Source organism: Tyto alba, unplaced genomic scaffold (genome assembly GCF_018691265.1).
Source record: "Tyto alba isolate M040663 unplaced genomic scaffold, T.alba_DEE_v4.0 Super-Scaffold_21, whole genome shotgun sequence".
Lineage (NCBI taxonomy): Eukaryota > Metazoa > Chordata > Aves > Strigiformes > Tytonidae > Tyto > Tyto alba.
In genome coordinates this window covers 20,344,820-20,367,662 of record NW_024881295.1, presented here as the reverse complement: position 1 = coordinate 20,367,662, position 22,843 = coordinate 20,344,820, and the positions used below count along the sequence as shown (strand labels likewise).

The following is a 22,843-nucleotide window of genomic DNA, read 5'->3' as shown; positions in this document are numbered from 1 at the left end:
AATGACATAAATTATTGATTAGAAAGTGTGTTATATAAGCATAAACATCATCATATTTGAGTGCGTCTAATTATGCAAATGTAACTCTCTAATACTGTCATGGAGTAATCTGAGACACCAATAAACACTGCAAATATCAACTAGATATTTCCAAATACACCGAAATGTATGCTCATGCAGCTAATAATAATGTTGCTGCTCTTGTCTTGAACACCTTGCCTCATGAGAGTTCATTCTACAATATAATCTGGGAAGCGGAGACTCCAAATGTCCCATTATGTGAATAATTTTAAGTTCCTATGCCTTCAGTGATAAAACTAATGGATTTTCATTAATATATTGCCTCTGACTGTTTTGAATCTTCTACTGATATCAGTCAACAGCACTTTCAAGTGTGAGGACATTACATAGGTTCCTAAATAGGTGATGCATTTTACATAGGAGTTATGAACCTCATCCCTCCCATTGAACTCTTTGGGAGCCACTGACTTCCCTGTGGTTTTGAGGCTCTGCACTTGCAGCCTGCCTATGGGCCTTAGTCTCTCACTACAGGCTTTCACTTTCTGGCATTTCAGCCAGGTTTCCCTTCATCAAACTCATTTCTGAACATTCAGACTTGAGGTGCGGCTATTATTGTCAGACATAAACCCATGATGCATATTTGGAGTATCCGGAGATGGAAAATTACAATGAAATAATTGTGATGATGTTCTCAGCAGATTACAAATGTGATCTCATAGCGAGGTCAGGCAGCTTAATGGCCAGTATTGGGTGGCGAGTAGTTGTGCAGCCCTGGAGGAAGCACACCTAGAAGTTCTGGTTGAATTACCCATAGTGGTTGTGTAGGAACTATGTTTCTCCAACCTTTTGCAGAGTTTGTACTACTTTTTTTTGTGTGTGTGTGTGCTTGATTTGGCTCAGAACCATTTGCTGGGAATGGAGGTGCCAAGGTCTTCTGCACTCTGCCAGCTTGCATGCCAGCTGGGGATCTGTGGTCTGTAGGCTAGGCTTTTTAGTAGGCTGTCATGAACTAAAACTATTTGACAGAATCTCTTTTTAAATAAATGAGGTTCCTGAACCCTGCTAAGTAACAGGGTCATTCTGATATGTTCTCCCTGACATGAGGTGGACTTAAAACAGGGAGAAATGCCAGTGGTTTTCTTTAGTGCATTCATTACTCAGAAATATTTGCAAAAATATTTTATAGATTTTAGCATCTTTTCTTGCTGATATTCTAAATTTAGATAGTTTTCATAGAATAAGTAGATCTGCGATACGGTAAAGATCCAGTAACATAATCTCTATATTTTTAAACCCATTTTTTTTGACCAAATGCATGCAAATCTAAACTTTAAGTGAGATTTCCATGACTATTTTGTGGTGTTTGTTTCATATGCTTAAAACCAGTGAGAAATACTTGCAAAATTATTTGTGTTTGCCCAACCACTTCAGATAGCAGAAATGCAAACAGGTCTTGTTGCTTTAATCTTTTTCATCATTGCTGTGTCTTTCATCTTCCTGCTAGGACCTGCAGTCAGTAACTTCTACTACACAGAGAGTTCATTACCAGGTAAGATAAACTTCCCTTTTAGTATCAGAACAAAAAGAGACTTAACTATGTGGACTGCACTATTTACGTGTGAACCCAGGTTTTCTCTTTGATAGATACCCGTATGTTAGATGAATTTCTGATTATCATTTACCCTCAGATGTTTGAGTTTCATTCTGCTTTCCCTCAGACAGTTGTTTTCCTTGCAAACCTTATTGAATCATCTTTAAAATTAGCACAGCAAGATGATGCGAATGGTATGGGAATAGCAATACCTTGCATATTGAAGTGAATGGGAGAACGTGTCCTGTAGGTCAAATGACAACAGAAAAGTTGTTTCTCTGTCTGAGAAACTGAACAATAACATGTTATATTGCATAGCGTACTAATACAGTCTATCACTGAGAAAAAAGGTGTGCTAGCAGGCCTAACCTCTTAATAATTCTGTGCACCAGTCATCTACCATTAGTTTAACATAATCTTCAGAGTAGTTTTTTAATCTATCCTGGGTACAAATGTGTCTTGTGCATGTGACAAGCAGACTCTAGTTTTAGGTGGCTAGTTTTTAAAATTGGTCTCGGTGAGTTTTACAACTTTGTTCTACAATGTATGCAGTACCGAACTTGCCTTTACAGTTGGAAGTATTGTTCAAGAATGCGTATTTCTCTCAGTAAAATATTGCGCTGCACAGTGCTTAAATTGGGAGTAGGCTTACTCAGACTAACCCTACTGACTCCTGAGCTGATCTGACAGTAGCACAGAGACTTGACACAAACCATGGTCAGTTGACACAGCGCCTAGGATCACAAGACAAGTTTGCACGGTGTTGATAGACTTTTTCTAGATTGAACAATGCAAGTCTTGTTGGGATCAGTGGGAATGAGTTCACTGAGAAAGCACAAAGAAATCCAGCTGATGGGAACCCATTGCGGTGAAATTGCAGGTAATTTCTTGGAGCTTAATGATTACCCGGGTGATACAGAATTCCAGTTTAGCAAGAATGCCTGTAAATGAACTGAATGCAGGAAGACACTATGAGAAAATGCAATTTGGCATGTTTTCCTGGAGTTGCCTTCTTCATACCAGTTCCTGGTTTCCTTCTGCATTTCCCCGTCCAATTGTAACCTCATGTTTTTGACATTTGTATCAATCATTGCCCTGGAACTGAGTTTTAAAGCAGTGTTAGTGTCTAGCAAATTGGCTAATAAACCAGCATGTATTATACCGTTCCACTCATTATAAATTAACCTAGGTGGCTGCTGACTGCTCCATGCGTAGGAAACTGCCTGAGGTAAACTGAAGAACTAAATCTGTGTGTATGGGGACGGCCAAAAGAGAATATGAAATGTCAGAAATCAGCCCCATACTTGGCTCTAACCTCTGCAGTTATAGCAGTATATAAATTAATTGCCTAGCCATCTTCTCTAGTGCACATCAGTGTGAAATCCCTAACATACTATCAGTTTTTTATGATGCCACATTTTGAATGCACCCCCCATCTGTGTTTTGTCTTCAGTATTTGTTTATCCTGGATTCTTCAAACATTGATTTATTCTCAGTGGGTCATTTCTACAAACCATCTTGTTAGGTTAATTTGAGGTTTGTTCCATATTTGTTGGTATCCCTCTACATATTACAGAAAGGGAAAAGAGCAGGGCAGAAAGGACATGAATAAGGTGCTTGAGTTGATGGAACTGTCATCTTACCTCACTAATAAGGTGTCACGGGTACTTTTAGGTCTCATAAATGCAGTTCTCCTGTGTGATTCCTCTGCAGCTCAAAACACAGAGAGTCAGCAGAAATACCAGCAAGCCCAGGTGCAAATGAGAAAAATGATGCTAGAGTTGTTTTTCATTCTGTTTCGTTTCTCTAATTAGTTTAATGCTCATAAAATATCATTTTCATGGGCCTGAGACTTCCCAAGCTAGTTCTGCAGTTGAACTGTAATGAAGTCTTGGAAGGAGCATATCACAATATGCATTTTGTGACTTGAATTTACACTTACCAGCATTATGCCTATCTTTATTTTACCAGCATTATGTACTCTGCCAGGTCTATGAATTTTTACTCATTTCTCCTCTTTGTATCATTTACCTTTTCAGTATGCAATGTTACCAAGTCCTCACCTTTCCACAAATGGTGGGCTAAATATTAAGACACATAAAACTTTGTGCATGTGGAGACGTAGACGTTAGCAAACCTACTGGATTTCAGAAAACCCTTGACTCTCCCACATACACCTCAGTTGCGATATAAGCAAATCTACGCATCCCACAACTCCATAAGACCATATTAGAGAAAATCATAGGTGTATTTTAAATTTGATGCTTAAAATACTGAGATATGTCATTTAGTCCCCATGTGTAGAAATAGTTCACTTTACGGAATTTAATGCTGTCATTGTCTTCATCTCTCCTGTAATGCACAGGAGAAGATGACAAAAACGTGTGCATGAGAGCAAGGTTTATGGGATCAAGTAAAATCTGTGAGTCTAAATATGGGAGAGTATTGAGGCTGTTTTATTTTTGTCAGGGTGGCTATAGATCCAGGTATCATGCATCAGAAGACATATATATACATATATATATATATTTTAATCAAGCGAAGTCTGTAAAATTCTGCAGTAACATTTCAGACAAGATCTGTTGCCAGGACTATAGCCAAACTCCAGAGCACTGAGGAGACAACAGATGAGCTGTCTTTGCTTTTCTGTCCTGGATAACTAGAAAGGAAAAGCAATAATAGATGGTTCCAGTCAGTCCCAGAGGCAGAAGTTAATAAGATGAATCTTGAAGAAGCTGTCATGATACCAAATGAAATTAATAACATTTTGTAGCAGCGTCATCCCAGGCACTGTTATGCATTCACCTGGCTGAGAAATGAGTGTCCATCAAAATGCAAAATGCTAATCATCATCAGAGCTGCTTGAAAACAACACAGTGCACCCTGACGACCATGAAGCTGGGGAAACTAGGAGCTTGTGCATACCTAAACAACATCAGCATGACCTCAGTTTTTTTCAAGTGGCTGAAAAAATGTCAGATACCTTTATGTAAATCAAAGAGCAATGCCTGCCTCAACATATGAGGGCATTTTTTTGCTCTGTAATCAATTTCAAAATTGTCTTACCCAGTCAGATTGAAATGCCAACTTCCTCTAGCATTCTCTGAGATTTTCCCCGACTTGAAGAAGGCAAACTGGTTCTTCCCCATGGTCACATGTCTGGGCAGCCTGGGGAATTGAACTAATGAAACTCTCATTTTTCTGTCGATATGTTCTTTATTTTTTTCATGGCTTATTCTCACGCAGGGCTACTCAGGTAAATATTTTAGAAATATGTCAGATTTGCAAAACAGTAAGATAAATTGCTGAGAAATATCTATTACTTCTAGGTTTTCTTAATGATGGAAACACTAGGCAATAAAAACAGAGGAAAATACATAGGAAACTGTGAACCTTTGAGAATCTGTATGAATGTTTCAGATGCGTTGGACGTGTTGGATAGACCATAAAGTTTCATTTTGTGTTGGTGTTTCTGCACTTTTCCTCTTGTATATAAAGCAGCCTCGCTTTCTTCCTTCAAACCATGCACATGGAGCCAGCTGCCTGAGGGAATGGTGGGGTTTGTGTCACTTGGAGGCTCTCACTGGTTGTCTTTCAAAAAGATCTGCTGTAGCTCAGGCTGGAGTGGTGGATTTCTGTGTTATGCTAGGGGTTAAGCATTCATAGTCCTGTTGTCCCTTCTGGCTAAAACCCCATGTTTGTTTGAAGTCTCTTTTTGGAACTCACTCTTTCAGCCAGCCTTTACATTCTGGTGTTGGACCTTCAAACAACTACTGACCTGATATACCTGTACAGTTCCCAATATGAAAATTGTTTGTCCTGCATCCTGCTGTCAGGAGAGGTGCTGGGCTCCTGTGTGATATTCTGAGAAGTCCCAATGAGATATCATTGTAGCCTGGTTTGTTTTCACCAATCTATGCCCATGTTATGAATATATGTACGTACACATTATTCACATTCTGTGCTTTCTGTGCAAAACAATACTTTTCTCAAAGGTGCCTTTCCTCTCCATTGTTTCTAATTTTTATTTTCTTGCCTTGTGATTTGGTATACCACGTTGTAGTCTGTGGTCTGAAGGAGGAGTAAAGTTTCATTTTGAGCTAATGTCTGCCTGAAGTTATGTCATTGGCAGATGTGCTAATTTTACTGCTTAAGATGTAAATAAGGATAGAACCTGTCTCTATACGAATTTTGGGTGTGTGCCCAAGTTCCACACCGTTGTGTTTTGTCCTGTGCAAACCTATTTGTGTTTAAGCGTTGTGTCCCAGTGGCTTTAGGACGTTGGTTGGCCATCCACTGGCAGCGTGGAACAGAGCCATGACCACCCTCTGCCTTCTGAGATCTCTTTCGCCGCTCCGGCTCGGTGAGAGCTGAAAAAGCAAGGGGCAGCTTGTTTGACTCCTTGGTGAATACAGGTCACGAAGGCGGCCTTCATTCCTCCCCAGTCATTTGGTTCTGTTCCTGAAATAACATCCACTGCCTCCCAAGGGGCCTGTCTTTTTAGCCAGAACAGGTAGATATTGGTGTAGGATGTCTGTTTGCTTGGCTGGAGGTGGTCCCCAGGTCTGTGCTCTCTGTATTCTTGGTGTAGAGAATAACACTTTTTTACCCTGATGGGCATTTGGGACATGCCAGGGACAGGTGAAGTGGGCGACTGCTCTGAGAGGCAGATCAGTACAGGTGAGAAAGAGTGTAAAAATACGGAGCTAGAATAAAAGAAGGTGACAGACACACAAGAAACAAACAGTAATTAGACTTCATGGCTGTTGTTTGATACTGATGTGTATCTTTTTGACCTCTTTCTGTTCCTGTGTCCCCACAGATAAGGGGAGCTGTAGACAGTTGAGAAACCTGGTTTTGATGCAAAAGTTTTTGGTGCTGCTGAACTGAAGGGAAGAGCCAAGGATGTGGCTGAAGCTAATGATGTCACTTTACTCTCTTCTGTATTACAGTCAAACCCTGATGTCAGTGCAGAGCAAATCCAGGGGGTTTGGGCTTTGTAGATTTTGCAATGTCAGCGGAGCAAAATGAAAAAAAGCAGAGACTAGAAAATGGTCTATTTAAGAGAAAAATTTTGTTATTTGTAAATGTCATTTCCCTGCCCTATCCAGGATCAAGAAAGCTCTTTCCCCAGAGTACTTTCTGTTCAGAGGCTATCTCCTAGATGGTGCTTCCTAGACGGTAAGTGCATCTGCCTTCTCTCGTGCCTAGCATGCTGCTTGCTTCTGGTGTGCATGTGAAGGATGGTGCATCTGGGAGTATTACAGTGGAGGGGTACCTGCTCCTTCCTGTTACACCGAGCAGGTAAAAAAGGGGCTGGGTGCCCCCCTTCCCCCTCTGAAATCAAAACAAGTCTTTCATCTAGCAATCAAAATGTTTAGGTGCTATAGTGTTTAGGTGACGGAAATGTGCGTCCCTTTCCCCGTGAGGCTGAACTTCATGTAGCTACCTGGAGAGCTGCCCTTGTATTTGACCCAGACTTTCTCAAAGCAGACGGCTTATCTGGGCTTTTCATCAGGCTCCAGAGCACTGGAATTAGCAGCTAAAATGGATGGCATTTGCTTTTGCAAAAGCTTCAGCATGGGGAGACTGAAATTTTTGTTGTTCGAAACAAAAACAATTTCTCCTTGGCAATTTCTAATCACTCTTCCTTGTCTCTCATGAGAGAAGTTGATAAAAAGCATATTGAGAATCTGTTTGTTTTTTGCAGAATGCTGAGTGGGTAGATGCATTCAGTTTTTGTCTTTAGGGATTTGATATTCCCTTGCAGTGCCAAAACCTACAATGCTACATCACTGTGCTCTTGTGTCAAAACTCCAGAATGAACGAATCTAATTTCACTGGCCAAACTAAATGCAAAGCAGGAAAAAAAAAAAATAAAAAATTGCATCTGATGAAGCACATTGTAGGTGATAAAATGCTTCTGGGTTTAGTAATATAAATTATTTGGCAGTGTCAAGATTCATATTATGTGCTTTATTATAGTGAATCTCCCCTATTTTTATGTGTTTTTCATGAGTAGCATAAATTTTCCTTGAGTATATTGGTAATTCAGGGTGAATATCTGTGGCCATGCATTTGATTTACAAAGAGCTCCCAAGCATGTTATTGTTCTTTAGATTCAAAATTTGAATTAATCCTATTAGACCCATCAATTTCATTATATGCTTGCTATACTCTCATCAGAACAATGCTGCTTCTTCTGCCACATATTTTAATGTAATCAGTTCCACTTACAAGCCTGAAATCCATTTTATATGTTGTTGGGGTTTTTTTTTAATATTTATTTCAAGTTAATAATTTCAGTGAATAATGTTTTGTTAAGCCTTACATTTAAATTCACCATTTAATGGGATAGGAATATGGATGTAATGAATGAATGGGATTATGTTCTTGGGAAAACACCGTGACTTCACTGACACAGAGGTTGTCTTAAGTGGTAGTGATGTTAGCTCGGCCCATCTTGTTCTGCTCAGACCATTTTCTTCACTGCAGCTCTGTTGTTTCTCTGTCTTGCAGCAACTTCTGCTGATCGTTTTTACCGCATTGACAGATCTCAGGTAAATCTTTATTTGGTTACCATTTCTATAGATTTTTTTTTTTAAAGCTACGTCAGATGCAGCTTAAAATGAATTATCTGCCATTCCTCCTGTGTATTCCAAATGTTACTGATGTCTCATGAAATGTAGAGAAAAAATTTTGGGCCATTTTTTGGTTGATGCAATTCACATAATTTCACTGAAGTTTTATGTCTGCTGACCGTCTGCCCTTCTGTTTACTACCAATCTGATATACAGATTGGAATTTTCTACATTTATCATCCTTAACAAGTCTTACTAAGGGGCATCTGTGTGGCACTAGAGTATCTGAGTTTATCTTTTCACTGATGCTTTTAGTCATCAGAAGTCTTGATGCTGTGTATGTGACATGGAATAGCTATGGAAATTAAGGTGATGTTACAAGTTGAGAATTATAAACAGAGCTGTGTCAAATATTTCCAAGAAATCCTAAAACAGCATGGAGCTCCTATGGATTCAAGCCTATGGTGTAGATTTGACAATCCAAATATATTTTCTAAAAGATACTTTGAAAATTTTACAGAGCTTTTGGTGTTTCTCATTTGTAACCAGAACAGGCCAATGAGTGGCTCAATGTTAACTGCAAACTGTCGATTTCACAGCGGTCGTTTGTATCTGGTCCCCCTGAGAGGTGTGTGAGCTGTTTCTGAATCACATGAACATATGTCTGTCCCCTAGCAAAAGCAGCTGGTGGTTTAGTTCAAGCAGAAGGAGCTGTGGCTTTAGTTCAAAGGTGCCAGGTTCATTGTCTGTGTGTAGCCACCATGGGATTTCGTTGCACACAGTCATATAAATGCTTTGATGAATCTCTACTTTAACATTTGGATAGCAAGGGTGAAGACTATGGGTTAAACTGGGCAATGTGACTGTTGTCTCGTTCTGTATTTCTTTAATACTTGACTGTACATATGGTCATCTTTCCCTCTTATTCCTTTGCCCTTTGTTTCTGTGGGGAAAAGATCAATACTGTCTGATGGTCCCAGTGCACAAATGGTGGGAAGTTTCCTGCCCATTCGCCTACGTAGACAGGGCTATCTACACTCGGTGTTTTTTGAAGGACAATGAGCCTTCAGTGTCAGTGGCAGAGGGACTGACAAGAGGGCTTTGGTAAAGGAGATGTGAAACCAGAACATGCAAGCAATGGAGGTCTGGGAGAGTACCCCCAAACAATGTAAATTTCTGTCAGCCATCACTGGAGAGCAGACTTTAGGTGTTGGTCCTCATTTCAAAATGCAAACCTTGGCTTTTTGGGTAGACCTCCAGTTTTCAGCTGGATGACATAGAGTCACTGAGTAGCAGCCTTTTTAAGTGTTGCTGTGAGTGTGAAGCTTGCTGGCTTGAAATCAATTAAGTGTTTGTTGATGACTTTGGTAGTATTCATTTTAGTGTGTGTGTATGTGTGTGCACTTAAATAAACACACGTAGTCCCATGACTGCTCTTCAGACACCCTGATGTGCACCCAGCTTTCCTATAGCCAGCTGGGTGCTTTGGGACACTGGTGATGCTGCAGGTTCTTTATTTGCCCCTTATATTATTCCAACAGGAACATTTGCACTTTGTGACGGAAATTTCGCAGGACGAGATTTTTATTCTGGACCCAGAGCTGGTAATGTCACAACAGGTGGGGACGCCACCAGGAATGCCTGATCTGGTAGTGGAGCAGGCCTCTGGGTGAGTGGTGCTGACATTTGGCTTTCAGCAGTCATATTAGAGTTGGGCATCTCTTGTCTGGTCCCCTCTTCTGAAGGACTGAGAGATGTGGGAGGGCAGGTCTTAGGTGGGGAGCTGGAGACGGGGTTACATGTGGCCATGGTAATGATGGAAAGACAGTGGAATAACATCTACCCCACTAGGCATCCTGAAGCACACAGCAGGACTAATGGACCTTTCAACCTTCTCTCATCCCCTGACTGTATCTGCCCTGCCATAATTCTGTACTGATCGAGTTACAAACCCCTTCTGTGCATGGACAGGGCTCTGATAAGATTGTATAAGGCTCTGAAGCCCTTTGTGCCTAAGAATGATGGTGAAGTGTCTTTGTTTCTTCTCATCCTCTGGGCATACCAGGAATGCTCCTCTTCCTCTTTAGGAACAGTCTTGTGCTCATAGTGAATTAAGCTTTTTTAGCTTGCTGTGGGCTGAGAACTGCTGGGAACCAGTAAGCGTAAGACAGCTTCAGAGTGGAGCAAACAAGATAATTTCTGAGGAGTGAATGCCTTTCTCTTCTTTTCTCCCTAGAATATCAGATCGGTGGAACCCTGCAGTTCGAAAGAGGATGCTGAGTGACAGTGGCCTTGGCAAGATTTCCCCACACTACGAGGTACCTGACAAACAAAAGGACGCCAGCCAGACACATATGCTGCAGTAAGAGCCCTCTGCATTTCTCTGCTTGATGATGCACTGTCACCATCACCACAGCTAACTCCTAGTGGCTCCTTTAAGCTTAATGAGTTTTGCTGATGTGCTGAAATTACAGAAGTCCTTTTGCTTCTTCTCCTTTGCTCTTCCATTCTGTTTCTTCCTCTTTCTCCATTATTATATGTCCTTGCCTTTGTTTTTTTACTCTGTGGCACCCTGCACTCTTAATAAACATAGATCCAAGTTTCCAAGAGTAAATACGTTATTTTGGATGCCTAAACTTCCAGATAAGGGAACCTTCATGGCAACCGGTTATGCGAAAGACCAAAGTACTCACCCTTAAGGTAGCTCTGATGCAATGTGACAAAGCAGAAACCTCTACAATTGCTGCTTACTTTCAAAGATGTAGGCACTAGTTTTCATATAATCTTGAATCAGAGATACCGTTGTCCATGTAGGATGACTAAACAGTGGGGGTTTTGCTGATAATTCCCCCATGTAAGAGATTTCTACCACTGCAAATCTGTTTGCCATGTTCAGACTTGTGTAAGAGCATCTCTTATTCTTCTTGCCTATTTTAGAAGTGGTTCTCAGCTTTTTGGTCCTTTCACTTTAGGTTTTCAAGACCAGAAGTAGATTCATAATCACTACCAAAGTTTAGATGGGAAGCACCTGTCCGAACTCTGTTGCTGGCTTTGATAAATTCTGGTGTTTTGGGGTTGTTTTGTCCCCGTATAATTGTGTCCATCACCTTCTACTTTATGTTTCTAGTTCTACTGTATCTGGATCCCTATGGATGAGTTTTAAAATGGTATAGAAAAATTAGAAATAGTGACTACGTGGCCCTTGTTTCTGTTTGGTTTCTGTCTTGGATATGTGTGGAAGGGGCCTGCAAGGTGCCTGCCGAGGACAGCTCCAGGGCAGATGTGGTGTGGATGGGAGGCTACGTAGCTGTGTGGCTACAAACTGGAAATTTTCCAGCCCACTGGAAACTGCTGTCAAGAGAAGGAGATGTCATGGTGAGAAAGGGTGAGCTGGGTAGCACTGCCAGGAGGCACTCACCTTGTTTTCACCCATTACCCTGCAGGATTCTGGATCAGGTCTTGTTTTTTTTATGCTCTTTGCAATGTGAAGGTTAGTGAAGTCAGCTTCAGTTTTCCACAGACTGGAATGGCAGGGTCTGAAACTTGGAGCTGGTGAAGCCGGGAGAAAAATGATGCTTAGACACTTTTAGGCAGTGTGGCGAGATGGTGGCAACAGGTGGACTAACTTCTAATTGATAAGAGGAATGGTTTTGTTTACATCAGCATGACTGGAAAGGTTTGCTTAGTTGGAACAACTATGTTTGGTAGATTTATTAATTACAGGCAGAGTCAATAGCACTGCCCAGACTAAAGTGTACCTGTCACTGCCTACAATAAGGAATTGTTTTCTTTATAGCTTCTCTAAACTTTAATTGTTTTGGCTGAAATTTTTCACGATAAGACTCAGTCTTTGACTGATTCTTTCTCTCTTTTTTTTTTTTTTTTCTTTTAGTAAAACTTTAACAATAAAGTCAGTTGTTTCTGAGGACAAGATTTGTGGGAAATGTGCTGCTTTAAATTACCTTCTTCAAAATAAATAAAGCCAGCAGTTGTTTTCTGAGATGTTTTAGTGCCGGTAGTGGAATGAAATTCACTGGAATGAAGTTTTGGAGGCTTGACATCTAATAATGTGTCACCGTAATGCCAGCGAGATGCCGTTTTCTGTCTTGAGAAAAGTACCCCTGAATTTGCCCTGCTGACGAGGTTTTCATGCGCTTTGGAGATATCTTGGGTTCAAGAGTTTTTCTTCCAAAAGTTTCTGTCCACAGGTGCTCAGGGAGGAGTTATGCCCCTCTGTGCTTAATCCTGGTTGCAGGCCTGCCCACTGGGCTGAGCCAGCTGAGCTCCAGTAGCAAGGAGAAAAGGGGAGCAGCAGCCGTCGTGGTCAAACGGAGATGGGTCAGGAAAAAGGCGTATGGAAGAACAGGGAAAAGAGGTTGCAAGAGCCAAAGGAATAGCAGCAAAAAGGGATTGTGTGCAGGAACTTGGGGAGCACGGGTAGGGGATGTGAGCTGGCAATTAGGAGCACAGGGGACATACGGATGTCCGGGAAATCAGAACAGGAATAACGAAAAGAAGGAGGACATGGGCTGCAGATAGGCAAGAGGTGAGTGAGGCGGGTTAAGGGCACAGAGGAAAGGGTCTGTGTCGCTTTTTCTCCAGATTCTGGAGTTCTGGGCTGAGGCAGATTATTCGTTACACCAGTGGGCAAACTCTGAAGTATGTTTAGACACTGCATCATTTGCTGCCGAGCTGGAAGGTGTATGGGAAACGAGGCAGGGGATTGCAGCAGGGAAAGCAAGGTATTATTGCAGTTGGGGCAGTTGAATGCTGCTCTGGAAGACTGGCTTCTCCCCTCAATTTTCCTCACAGAATTTCTGAATTATGCAGATTTACAACAGACTTTTCACAAATGGCCAGTGACAACAAGATCCTAATTCAGTGCACGTCCACTGTGAAGTAGGCTGGGTTTCTGAGAGGCCATTACAAGGAGACTTTGAGAGAGAGTAAAGGGCTGGAAACTGAGAAATAGGCTTTCTGTGTGCCTCAGGTTGTATTACTAAAATTAATGGTGTGCCTGCCTTCCTTCTGACTCTCATTTTCCCAGCTGCAGAATACAGATAATATTGCTGTCTCACCTTAGAGGAGCACTATAAGGGTAAATTTCATGGTCACAAGGAACTTGGATAGTATGGGGAGACTCTGTCAGAGATGGTTAGGAGAAAATTAATCAGTTTGCATGCTGCGCACAGTTTCAGTAGTGAGGAATAAATAAACCTTGAGGCTGTGCACTACATATGCAAAACAGAAAAGGATATCAAGCAGGTCTCTACTTAAGCACTGAGGCAAGAGTCCAGCAGAAGAAAGTACCGGTTGGCAATGTGATTAAAGGTTGTCAAGATGTTTGAGTGCAATGGAGCTGGAGTGTGATGCTCAGACGACGCGAGCTCTGGCATTTCCAAGCTTCTGGATGCTTGACTTTGCAACCTAAAAAATCTTTCTAACCTGGCACTTTAAAGAAAAACTTAGAAAGCACTACTATATTTTGGCAGCTGAAATAGCTCACAGGTTCTTTACAGAGGTTTGTCCCTTCAGAAATGATTTTTCAAATAAAACTTGCAGAAAGGATTTTAGCAAAATTCCCCAAAAGGAACATGGAAGAGCACAGAGGGGATGATTCCTCCTGTAGAAGGAGTTCTTGTGGATATTTTAAAAGTCATCAGTGTCCAGTGTTTTACATCTAGTCCAAAATACTGTACAGCACTTCCAGCTCAACGTGCAGTATCCTCTATTAGCACGTCACTAAGACAAGTGACAGGGGCTTACTGTGAGTATCATCATTTGACCCACTGGGGCTGGTTTTCTCATTTTGGTAATTTTTGTCCTTTTTCTCATTTTGGTAATTTTTTCCCAAACAGGGGTTGGGAATGACCCTCCTCAGATGTGAGGAGCAGATTAAACCACAGCTGGTTGTAGTATGGCTGCAGACTGCTTGGACTGTCTCTGCCATTGCTATATATACACATATGTGTAGCCTCTCTCTATACATGTATGTATGCGTGTGTGTGTATACATATATATATACATAACCTCTATAAAATGAAGTAATTATTTCTGACAGGTGAGGAGTGTAGCTAAAAAAAAGTATGCACGTGGAAAGATCCCTTAAATTACTTCAATCAGTGAAAGTAGAGAAGAGAACATGTGATCTGAAAATAATTATGATGGTTGGTGTTGCTTTTGATCACAAGCTGTTGGGTGGAAGAGTAATTTGAATTTAATGGTTTTGAGGCAGAGGTCTTTCTGTGAGAAAATTATGCTTTTGTTTTTAATTAAGCGAGCTTCATGTAATTTAATTTTCAGGTGGTTTTCGATTAATGGTATTTCATGTTTTGCTCCCTTTCTGACGGCTCTTTGATATGTGACGAATGTGTGGAGTGGGCAGGACATGAAACAAAGTCTTGATGTAGTAACCAGGAGCTGGGGCAGGTCGTAGCTTAATAAGAATATCAAATTATTGACAACAGTGCGTACAAAAAAAACAATGGGAAGACAATTACTTGGACTACTGGTGCTTGATCTTGAAAAAAGCTAAGTATTCTGGGCTGACTCCACTGAAATATGTAATTGGACTCTGAACATGAGTGGGTTCATCATCCTGATTTATCCTGTGATCAAATGGTGCAGTGAGATGGGGATGGCCATTCCTGCCCCTGCTGTAAGCATTCATTGTTGGTCATGTGTTCCTCTTCCTAGTTACGTGTTTGTCACCCTGTTATGTGATGAGAGCTGGAAAATTAAATAAAATAAAAACCACAACAGCATACAAAAATGAAAAGGTGACTATACTTTAGTAGAGGTTTAATCTACATCTTTTAATTGAAGTCATTAATTTTCCAGTTCTTTGGGGCAATAACAACCACTTTTCTAGCATCTGTCCAGCTGTGATGGTAATGTGTTTCCAGCGCTGCTAGCTGCATCGCTTGAATTGAGTGCATGGCTGGTGAAGGGTGGGCAAAGATTGGCCAGAATGCCATCTGGTCCTGTCAGGGAGAGGAATTAAAAATGCCTATAGGGGCTGGAAGGTGGCTGTAGACCTTTACCCTAAATAGACATTAATTAGCTGGTAATACCACCCAGGCACTGCTTTATGAGGCAATGCTAACCTAGTTCCTGAGAGAGAAGAAGAAAAAGGCTCAATGCCAAGTGTTTTAACTCGGCCACAAGAATCAGATCATTGCCTGGGAAATCAGTGTGACAGTACAGATGTTACAAGGTGGTTTAGGTTGGTTTTTTTTTGTGTTTTTTTTTTTTGTTGTTGTTGTTTGTTTTTTTTTTTGTTTGTTTGTTTGTTTGGTTTGGTTTTTTGTTTTTTTAATCTTTATGTGGTACAAGGTGAGAAGAGCATCAGAGATGCAAGCTTGCATGTGGAAAAGAGAAAGAGCGCTCATCTAGTGAACGTTAAGAAAATATAAAGAGGTCACTCAGGATTTGAACATGCTAGGCAGGAGCTGCCTAGAGGTAGTGAGCCTTTAAAATTTCTAAGGTTGGTGAAGACTTGAAAATTTCAAGTGTTTCCCCAAAACTCTTGCATTGGAAAACTCAGCACCAGCTCTTAAGTAGGCAGAGTTTTGATAGCAAGATCTGAATTAGTTTTCTGGTTCAGATTTAGTTCGAGCTGAATTTATAAGATCAAGCCACAAGAGTGAAGTGCGTATGTTTTAACCAGCTATTTGTACACCTGTACAAATGACTTTCCATTGTTTAAAATCCCAGATGAGGCTTCATGAGTACTGATTGCTTTCAGACAAATCTTATTTGAGTGAAGGCATAAATCACCATCTCACCTTCATTATACACTCCTGTGTAGTCCTTAAAATAGAATCAGAGCATAACAAAATGCATTGTCTGTTTATGCTCAACTCTCCCTTTTTTTTCTCTTCTGTTGTCTTAGATACTTTTACAAATAGCTTGCAAGGCAGCACCCTCACTACCTGAAAGTGAAACATGAAAAAATTTTGCCTAAAATTTTGCCTAGTTCTCTACCTCTTGCTAGGAAAGTGATATTAAAAAGGAGGGGGCATTAGTGAAGGGAAGGATGTGGACTCAAAGAAGAGGAAAAATCATGTAAAGAGAACTGAGAATGATTCAGGAAATGGTAAACATGGGTTAAATATGGAAGGTACTTTGAAGAAAGTAAGAAAAAAAAAGTATATATATATAAGAAAATAACAACTTGATAATGAATTGTTTAGAGGGAAAGCTAGTTCCCTGAGACTGAGTGGGAAAAAGTGATGCATCTCAGTATGGGGTCTGGGCCTTTATTTTGAAAGCTCTCACTATTGTCAGTGTGATGCAGTCACAATATTTAGAATCTTGTGCACATTCCAGATGGAGGCTACAATTTATCCACTATTAGGAAATATTTTCTTCAATTGCTGCTGTAAATCTTCCTGTACCCCCATTTTTGGAGATTTGCTTGACAAACAAGGCACCTGTTAATTTTTTTACACTCTAGTGCCCAGGTGTGGTAAATAATGAATTTCATGTACTTTATGCTCCTGTTGTGAATACAAATTATCTCCATATACTTCAAGATTTTAGCCACCTTCATTGGTTTTGGAGATTTTCAGTGGGAAAAAAGGGAATAAATATTGGTTTCCTTTGGAATTCTACCTTGAAGATATGTGCCTGCAGTTTTGAAAAGATATTATTTCTGCCCTTTCCCATTCCCTTAAAAACTTAAAATGTAACAATGAAAATCTAGCAGAATTTTGGCATTGCTTGAATAACTTGTCTTGAAGCTTCATTTCTTGACATCCAGAAAGAAAACTCAGCCTGACAAACAATAGGAAAGCTCTTAAAAATGGTGGAATTTGGCTGCCAAAATGGACCGTGCTTTCTCTGTGAGATTCCTATGTTTTAAATATCAAAACCTTCCAGAAATAGTTTGAGCCTCTTTTTCTCTCAGTATAGTCAGTTCATTAAGGAACTACTCAAAAACAGGATAGTTAATTTTATTTTGTGGTAAAATCATTGAATACAAGAATAATCCAGAGACTAGCACAGCAGACAGAAATACTTCCCAATGAAATTCATACTCTTTCCATATTGTCAGCAAAGAAAGATCTTGCTTAGTGCCCTGTGCTGTTTTGCAGCCTCTGCCATTTCAAAAGTTTCCTTAAGGACAGCTACTGCTGCTGGTATCTGTTGCTATTTGGAAGCTAATTCAAGTGTCCAGATTTTACAATTTTTTCTGCTTATACAGCAACCTCAAGTAGAGATGCAGATAGAGAATATATACGAATTTGTCAAATGATTTGTCATGAGACTGAAAATAAGGCGTTTACCTGGACAAACATTAATTCACAAGTTAGTTTTGAGCCTTTCCCACATTGTCTCTTAATCCATGTCCACTTTCCCCGAGCAATGTCTCTAGTTCTAATGATGTTCATCCCTGTCACCGTGAGGAGAAAGGGCGCCTGAACATGTCTGATTAGTAGACACACCTTGCCTCAACTGCAGAAAAAAGGGACACAGTTTAGAGAGGAAAAATGATGCTAAAATCACAAGGGATGGAGAGGGATATTGGCACCAAAATACCTTTTCAAAGAGTGGCCCGCATGAGATGTGTTTTTGGTATATCCTGGGTGTATCACGTACAGACTGTATGCAAGGTAAACACGAGAACAGAGGTTCTCAGCTCGAGATTCAGGAGGATTTGTGTTACTTCAGCCGTGTTGGTTCCATCCCAGAGATGGTTCTGGGCATGGGAAAATCGTGGCATGGAAACTGTTTTGCATGAACTTTCAGCAACTTCTGGTGTCACCTTTAAGTGACTGAATACATGGAAAACCTTATTTAATCACCTCTTCCTCTGTAAATTAGTAGCATTTTTATGTCACTACTGCCAAAGTCTGGCCTTGTCTAAAGAGAACTGGGGTGTAGAAAAATCATGTTTTTTACTTATTTAAATTTCTGAAACAGTCATTAGTATTTGGTACTTACACATCATCCCGTCAATCCCTCTCCTAGTAATACTGAGCTTTTAGATACCATCTTCTGCTTCTGCTCCTGTTAACCGTAATTGGAAAAGGAAGAAATCAGAATTTAGTTTAGATTCGCATGTGTATGGTCTTTTTGTGTATCTGAGTGCAATGCAAATAGTGTTTGTTTTCTTCCAGAATTAAGTCTCCAGCCTTTGCTGTTGAGGTGCGGAATTGCTAAAGGGTTTTTTAACCACAGTAGGCACATCTGATGAGGTGGGTTTGTGTTTCTGCCCTTTCAATATGTGGTGGAAATAAAGTACATCCTGTACTGCATCCTGAAGGATGTTTTTTTTCTCATCAGTACTTATTACCAAATAATTTTATTATTCAGAATATAGGCCCCTGGAGTGAACTGGGTGGGATTTTAGCTTCCTCTTTTCCCACCCACCTGCCCCTGAGCCCTCAGAATGAGGGCTCTTAATGATTTTTGTAGCATCTCAACACCTGATGCACAGCTGAGGAAATTCGCCCTGATGACAAATTATTTTGGCAGACAGTGCCATGCAAAACACTCCCACACACCATGAGACTGCAAATTGACTTCTTTAGAGAGATCTTGCTTCTTGACTGGCATCCTGCTTTCCGCAAAGGAAATGCAAGAAGTCCAGCTCTCCTCTTCTCCTTGGGGTGATTTCAAGCAACAGAATATGCATGAACTTGACAAAGGGACCTTCCTACCTGGATGTTGAAAAAGTCAACTACCACCTAGATTGAAAATGTTTTCTGAATAGTTCCAGTAGATAAGGGGATCAAAAAGAATTTTCCATGTGGAATGTAAGTTTTTTTTGTTGAAGTGGGTTTAAAGGATAAAATTAATGTTGACAGAGTACAGATAGCTGTGTGCCTTGGTTTTCTTTAAGTGGTTTATCATAACTGCTATAAATCTGCTTTCTGCTCTCTGGCTGATAGCCAAGGCTGAAGCATTAGAGTTCTTTCTTTTTCCTCTTTTCTTCTTACAACTCTTTATCACTTTTTTTTTTTTTTCTTTCTCTCTGCTTCCATCCTTGTTTGCTTACTTTAGCCCTTGGATTGAGTAGAATCTGCACTGAGAAGTAAAGCAGCTTCACAGCAAAGGCAGTAGGGGAACATGTCAAGACAGTCACTTCTTGTACCCTTGTTTACCGTTTGGCTTGGTAAAAGAAAATTACGTTTGATAATTTCATCTTTAGGGCCTATTGCTTTCCTGCAAGTGTCAGACATGTGGTAACTGCACCTGGCAGGAGAAGGGTAGAGGTGACAGTGGAGACAATGATGCCACTGTAGGACGTGAATATCCCTCTCTTCAGTTTTATGGAGTGGAAACAGCAGACCCGTGACCCCCAGTGACATTAAAGGCACTGGAATTGGAGCTAGCTTGGTTCACTGGGATGATACAGGATGATCAACAGAAAGAAAACGTGTATACCTCTGGGCTTGCTTTAAGCACTGTTATAAATATAGGGTTAATATGCTCCAGCACAGCAGGCTTTCAGTCCAATAAAAGTTGGAAAAGAAGTGAACATTGTAGTTTTAGGTAATATGTCTGTCTATCTCTGTGTCTAGTCATTACTTATTTGTAAGAGTTGAAAAAAAATAAGAAAAAAACCCAAACCATCCCAGTTCTAGTTTTCTGAGCATTGCACAGGAATAGCAAGCCTGTGTCCATGTGCTCTGTCCCTGCCATAAGGAGCTGCCATCTGCTCAGAGAGGAGACTGGTTCTTAATGTGCTCTCACTCAGTACCAAGCTGTCTTATCAAAGCCAAAACTAATAAGCTTCAGGGCACGGGTACAAAACACAGTCCTGTACATGTGTAACACACACATTGGAATACATAGTCTGTCCAAGCTTTCACACTAGGACATCACATAATATGTGCTCAGACTGTATTTATTGACGCCCTGTTTGCGTTCCTAAATTCTGGTTTAACAGACTTGCAAAGAGAATAGAAATGTAATTTGGTAAAATAACTGCTCTAGAGTATCACACAGAGGTACCACTTTGCCTGACTTGACAGCGTTAAACTCCAAAAAGTCAAACCTTTGCCAGCTTTCTCTAGTTCTTCAGGTATCTGCATGTTTGGATTTCAGCGGAGGCTGGAAACTGGGAAGTGTCAAAATGTCATGCAACAAAAAGCTAGAGACAAAGTATAGTCATGTGAAAATACATAATCTTTTGAGATTTGCAATTTAGTATTTTAGACCCACAAAGTTCAGAATGTTTGGATGAGACTGGGAGCAATATTTCGACATGGGCTTCCGTTTGAGTCATTGAGCAAAAAGTGAGGATTTTTTCACTAGGGCTGCTTGAAAAATAAGTTGGTGAGCTGGTTTTGCTTGGCGGAGACGTGCATGAAAGTGGTTTATTTCTTCTGGAAAATGTTGCTTGAAACAGAAAGTACCTGTGAACGTGGGCTGGGTTTAGTGTGCTTGGGTTGGGAACTGCTGAGTGGCCGGGAGCCTGTTCCCCAAGCTGTGCACCTTGTCACGGCTGCTCTGCAGGGAGCTGCCCTTGCTCTTCCACGCCTGGGGTGTGTGTCCGAGCCCCCTGGGTGTAGGAGGTACTGTCTTTTCTTAAAATGCCTGCCAAAGGATTGCTCGAGCGAGAGGAGGAACTTCTGAAAGCTTAAAAACATTCAAATGGAGAGGGAGGAAAGTTGTCCCTGCTTGCTTGCTGCTCCCCTGTGCTGGGAAAAAAACACTAAACCCCACAGCTTCCTCTCGGTAGCTGAGACTAAGCGAGTGTTTAGCAGTGCTGGCACAGAGGTGTGTGTAAGGGAGGAAAATACATGAAGAGCAGGGCTGTAACACATAGCCTTGCTGAGATGCCTGGCAGTGTTGATGCCCATGGGCAAGCGGGGACAGATGGACCTGGCTAAAATGTGCCAAGAGCTGAAATTAGAGAGCCAGAGGTGGCTTGGAGCCAGTGTAACCCTGACTCGTAGATTCTTGTTTCTGTGCCAGGCATCTAAAAGTGCAGCACAAAACCATATCCGAAACACCCATTGCAAGTTTTATTCCCCATTAATTACTCTGCAGCAGGAGTGTAAAAGGCACAGAAATTCTGCTCTGCCTAGGACCTCAGTGTTTTAAATGTTTTTGTTTTGTTTTGTTTTGTTTTTAAGATAGCAAGCAGGTGAGGGTTGGTTAGTGCTTAGCACTTGCAAAAATCATGCCAATTATTTATGACCATAATTGCAAGACCGTGTTTCTGAGGGATTCTTGTGTTTCAATATCTCTTTTCCCAAAACCACTGCAGGCTCTTTATCAGGAGTGACTGGTTTGCTTTGTGGTAACAAACACACCACTTAGGGTTTCTAAGCAATCAAGAAGCTACCCTATCTGGTCTAAGATTATTTGGGTGGTATCTCTAGATAGCAGGCAGCTGATGTGCTTCACCTCCATGTAGTCAGAGGGCCAAGCGGGGATGTGTCTTGTGAAGCAGAGTATACCTGGTGTGCTTGCAGTGTGGCTGTCATGGCTTTGCAGTTACCAAAATAATTCCTTTCTCTGGGTTAAATAAATTCTTGGAGTCATAGGAAGATGATCTCTGGGTTAATCTCTTCCTAAAAAAAAAAGTAAAAGTACACAGATCTGTTGTTGAGGAAAGAGGCCAGATGATTTGTTACCTAATTGCACCTAACGTCTTTTTTTGTTTTTTTTTTTTTCATGTAGAATGTTAAGCAAATTCATGTATCAAGCCCCTTTAATTCCTGTTCCAGGTCTTCTTAATAAAGAGCTGTTTCAAACAGCATCCAGTCCCTTGACATCCAGTCAGTTGTTTTAGCAAAGTATTACATGGTGTGGCTAGATCTTATTTTATTTCTTTTAAGGTTAGAGCCCCATCAGGTACTGACTTTCCTTTTCCTTCTGACACCCAGATTCATCAAGAAATTGTCAGGTAGCTCAGGGAGGACTTTGAAGACTTAATTCAAATCTGGAAATGGAAGAATAGCATTTCAAAGAAGTTTGGATCAGGCCCTCTTCAATATGAATGTCTTTTACATTCCCTTGAAATACTTTGGTGCCACGAGGTGGTAAGAGAGAGGCTAAGTATTTAAAAAAAACAAAAACAAAAACAAAAACAAAACAGACAACAAACAACCCATGATCAGCCTACAATGATCCTGCTGGTCATTTGGAAATGCCTTTTTTTCCAAGTAAATAACAAGCCAGCTTTCTTAGGTCATGTTTTGACCTTGATTCCAAGGTAGAATTATCCTTTTCAAGATGAATGTGTTAGAATATTTCTCCTTTCTGTTTTTTTTTTTGTTTGTTTTTTTTTTTTTTTTTTGGTTGTTTTTTTTGTTTTTGTTTAAATCGAGGTTAAGCACGTTTGGGTTTACGTCTGATTTTGCAATAAAATCTTTCATTCCCTTGTTCAGCAGCAATTCCTAGGTAACTCCTCTGGGTGTCAGTACAACTTCAGGTATAGCTGCCTGTGGAGTTCCAAGCCTTCATTCAAAGCTTTCTACAGTGGTCAGGGAAAGTGGGAAGAGATAAAAAAGTTAGACAGTAATGAGAAAAGATATGAAACAATATAAGGGACACAGATGTGCCTGAGATACAGCAAGGAATACATCTGGGCTGCCCTTGTTTTCCTAAGAAGCACCAAATTACATTCATGTATGTTGGACTGCTTGTGAAGAGCCTGGAGCAATGGTTTGTGTATGGGGAGGGGCTG

At 40.7% G+C, this 22,843-nt stretch overlaps 1 protein-coding gene across 4 annotated transcripts in view; it reads left to right on the top strand.

Annotated features, from left to right (window-relative positions):
- DGKI (diacylglycerol kinase iota) overlaps window positions 1-22,843 on the top strand; it is a 217,958-nt gene that overhangs the window by 157,605 nt on the left and 37,510 nt on the right. For all 4 annotated transcript variants that reach the window (XM_042795524.1, XM_042795525.1, XM_042795523.1 and 1 more), the window contains 5 exons: window positions 1,526-1,570; window positions 6,724-6,793; window positions 8,132-8,172; window positions 9,735-9,862; window positions 10,430-10,555. In XM_042795524.1, coding sequence (XP_042651458.1) covers window positions 1,526-1,570; window positions 6,724-6,793; window positions 8,132-8,172; window positions 9,735-9,862; window positions 10,430-10,555 — 410 coding nt within the window. The remainder of the gene's footprint in view (window positions 1-1,525; window positions 1,571-6,723; window positions 6,794-8,131; window positions 8,173-9,734; window positions 9,863-10,429; window positions 10,556-22,843) is intronic.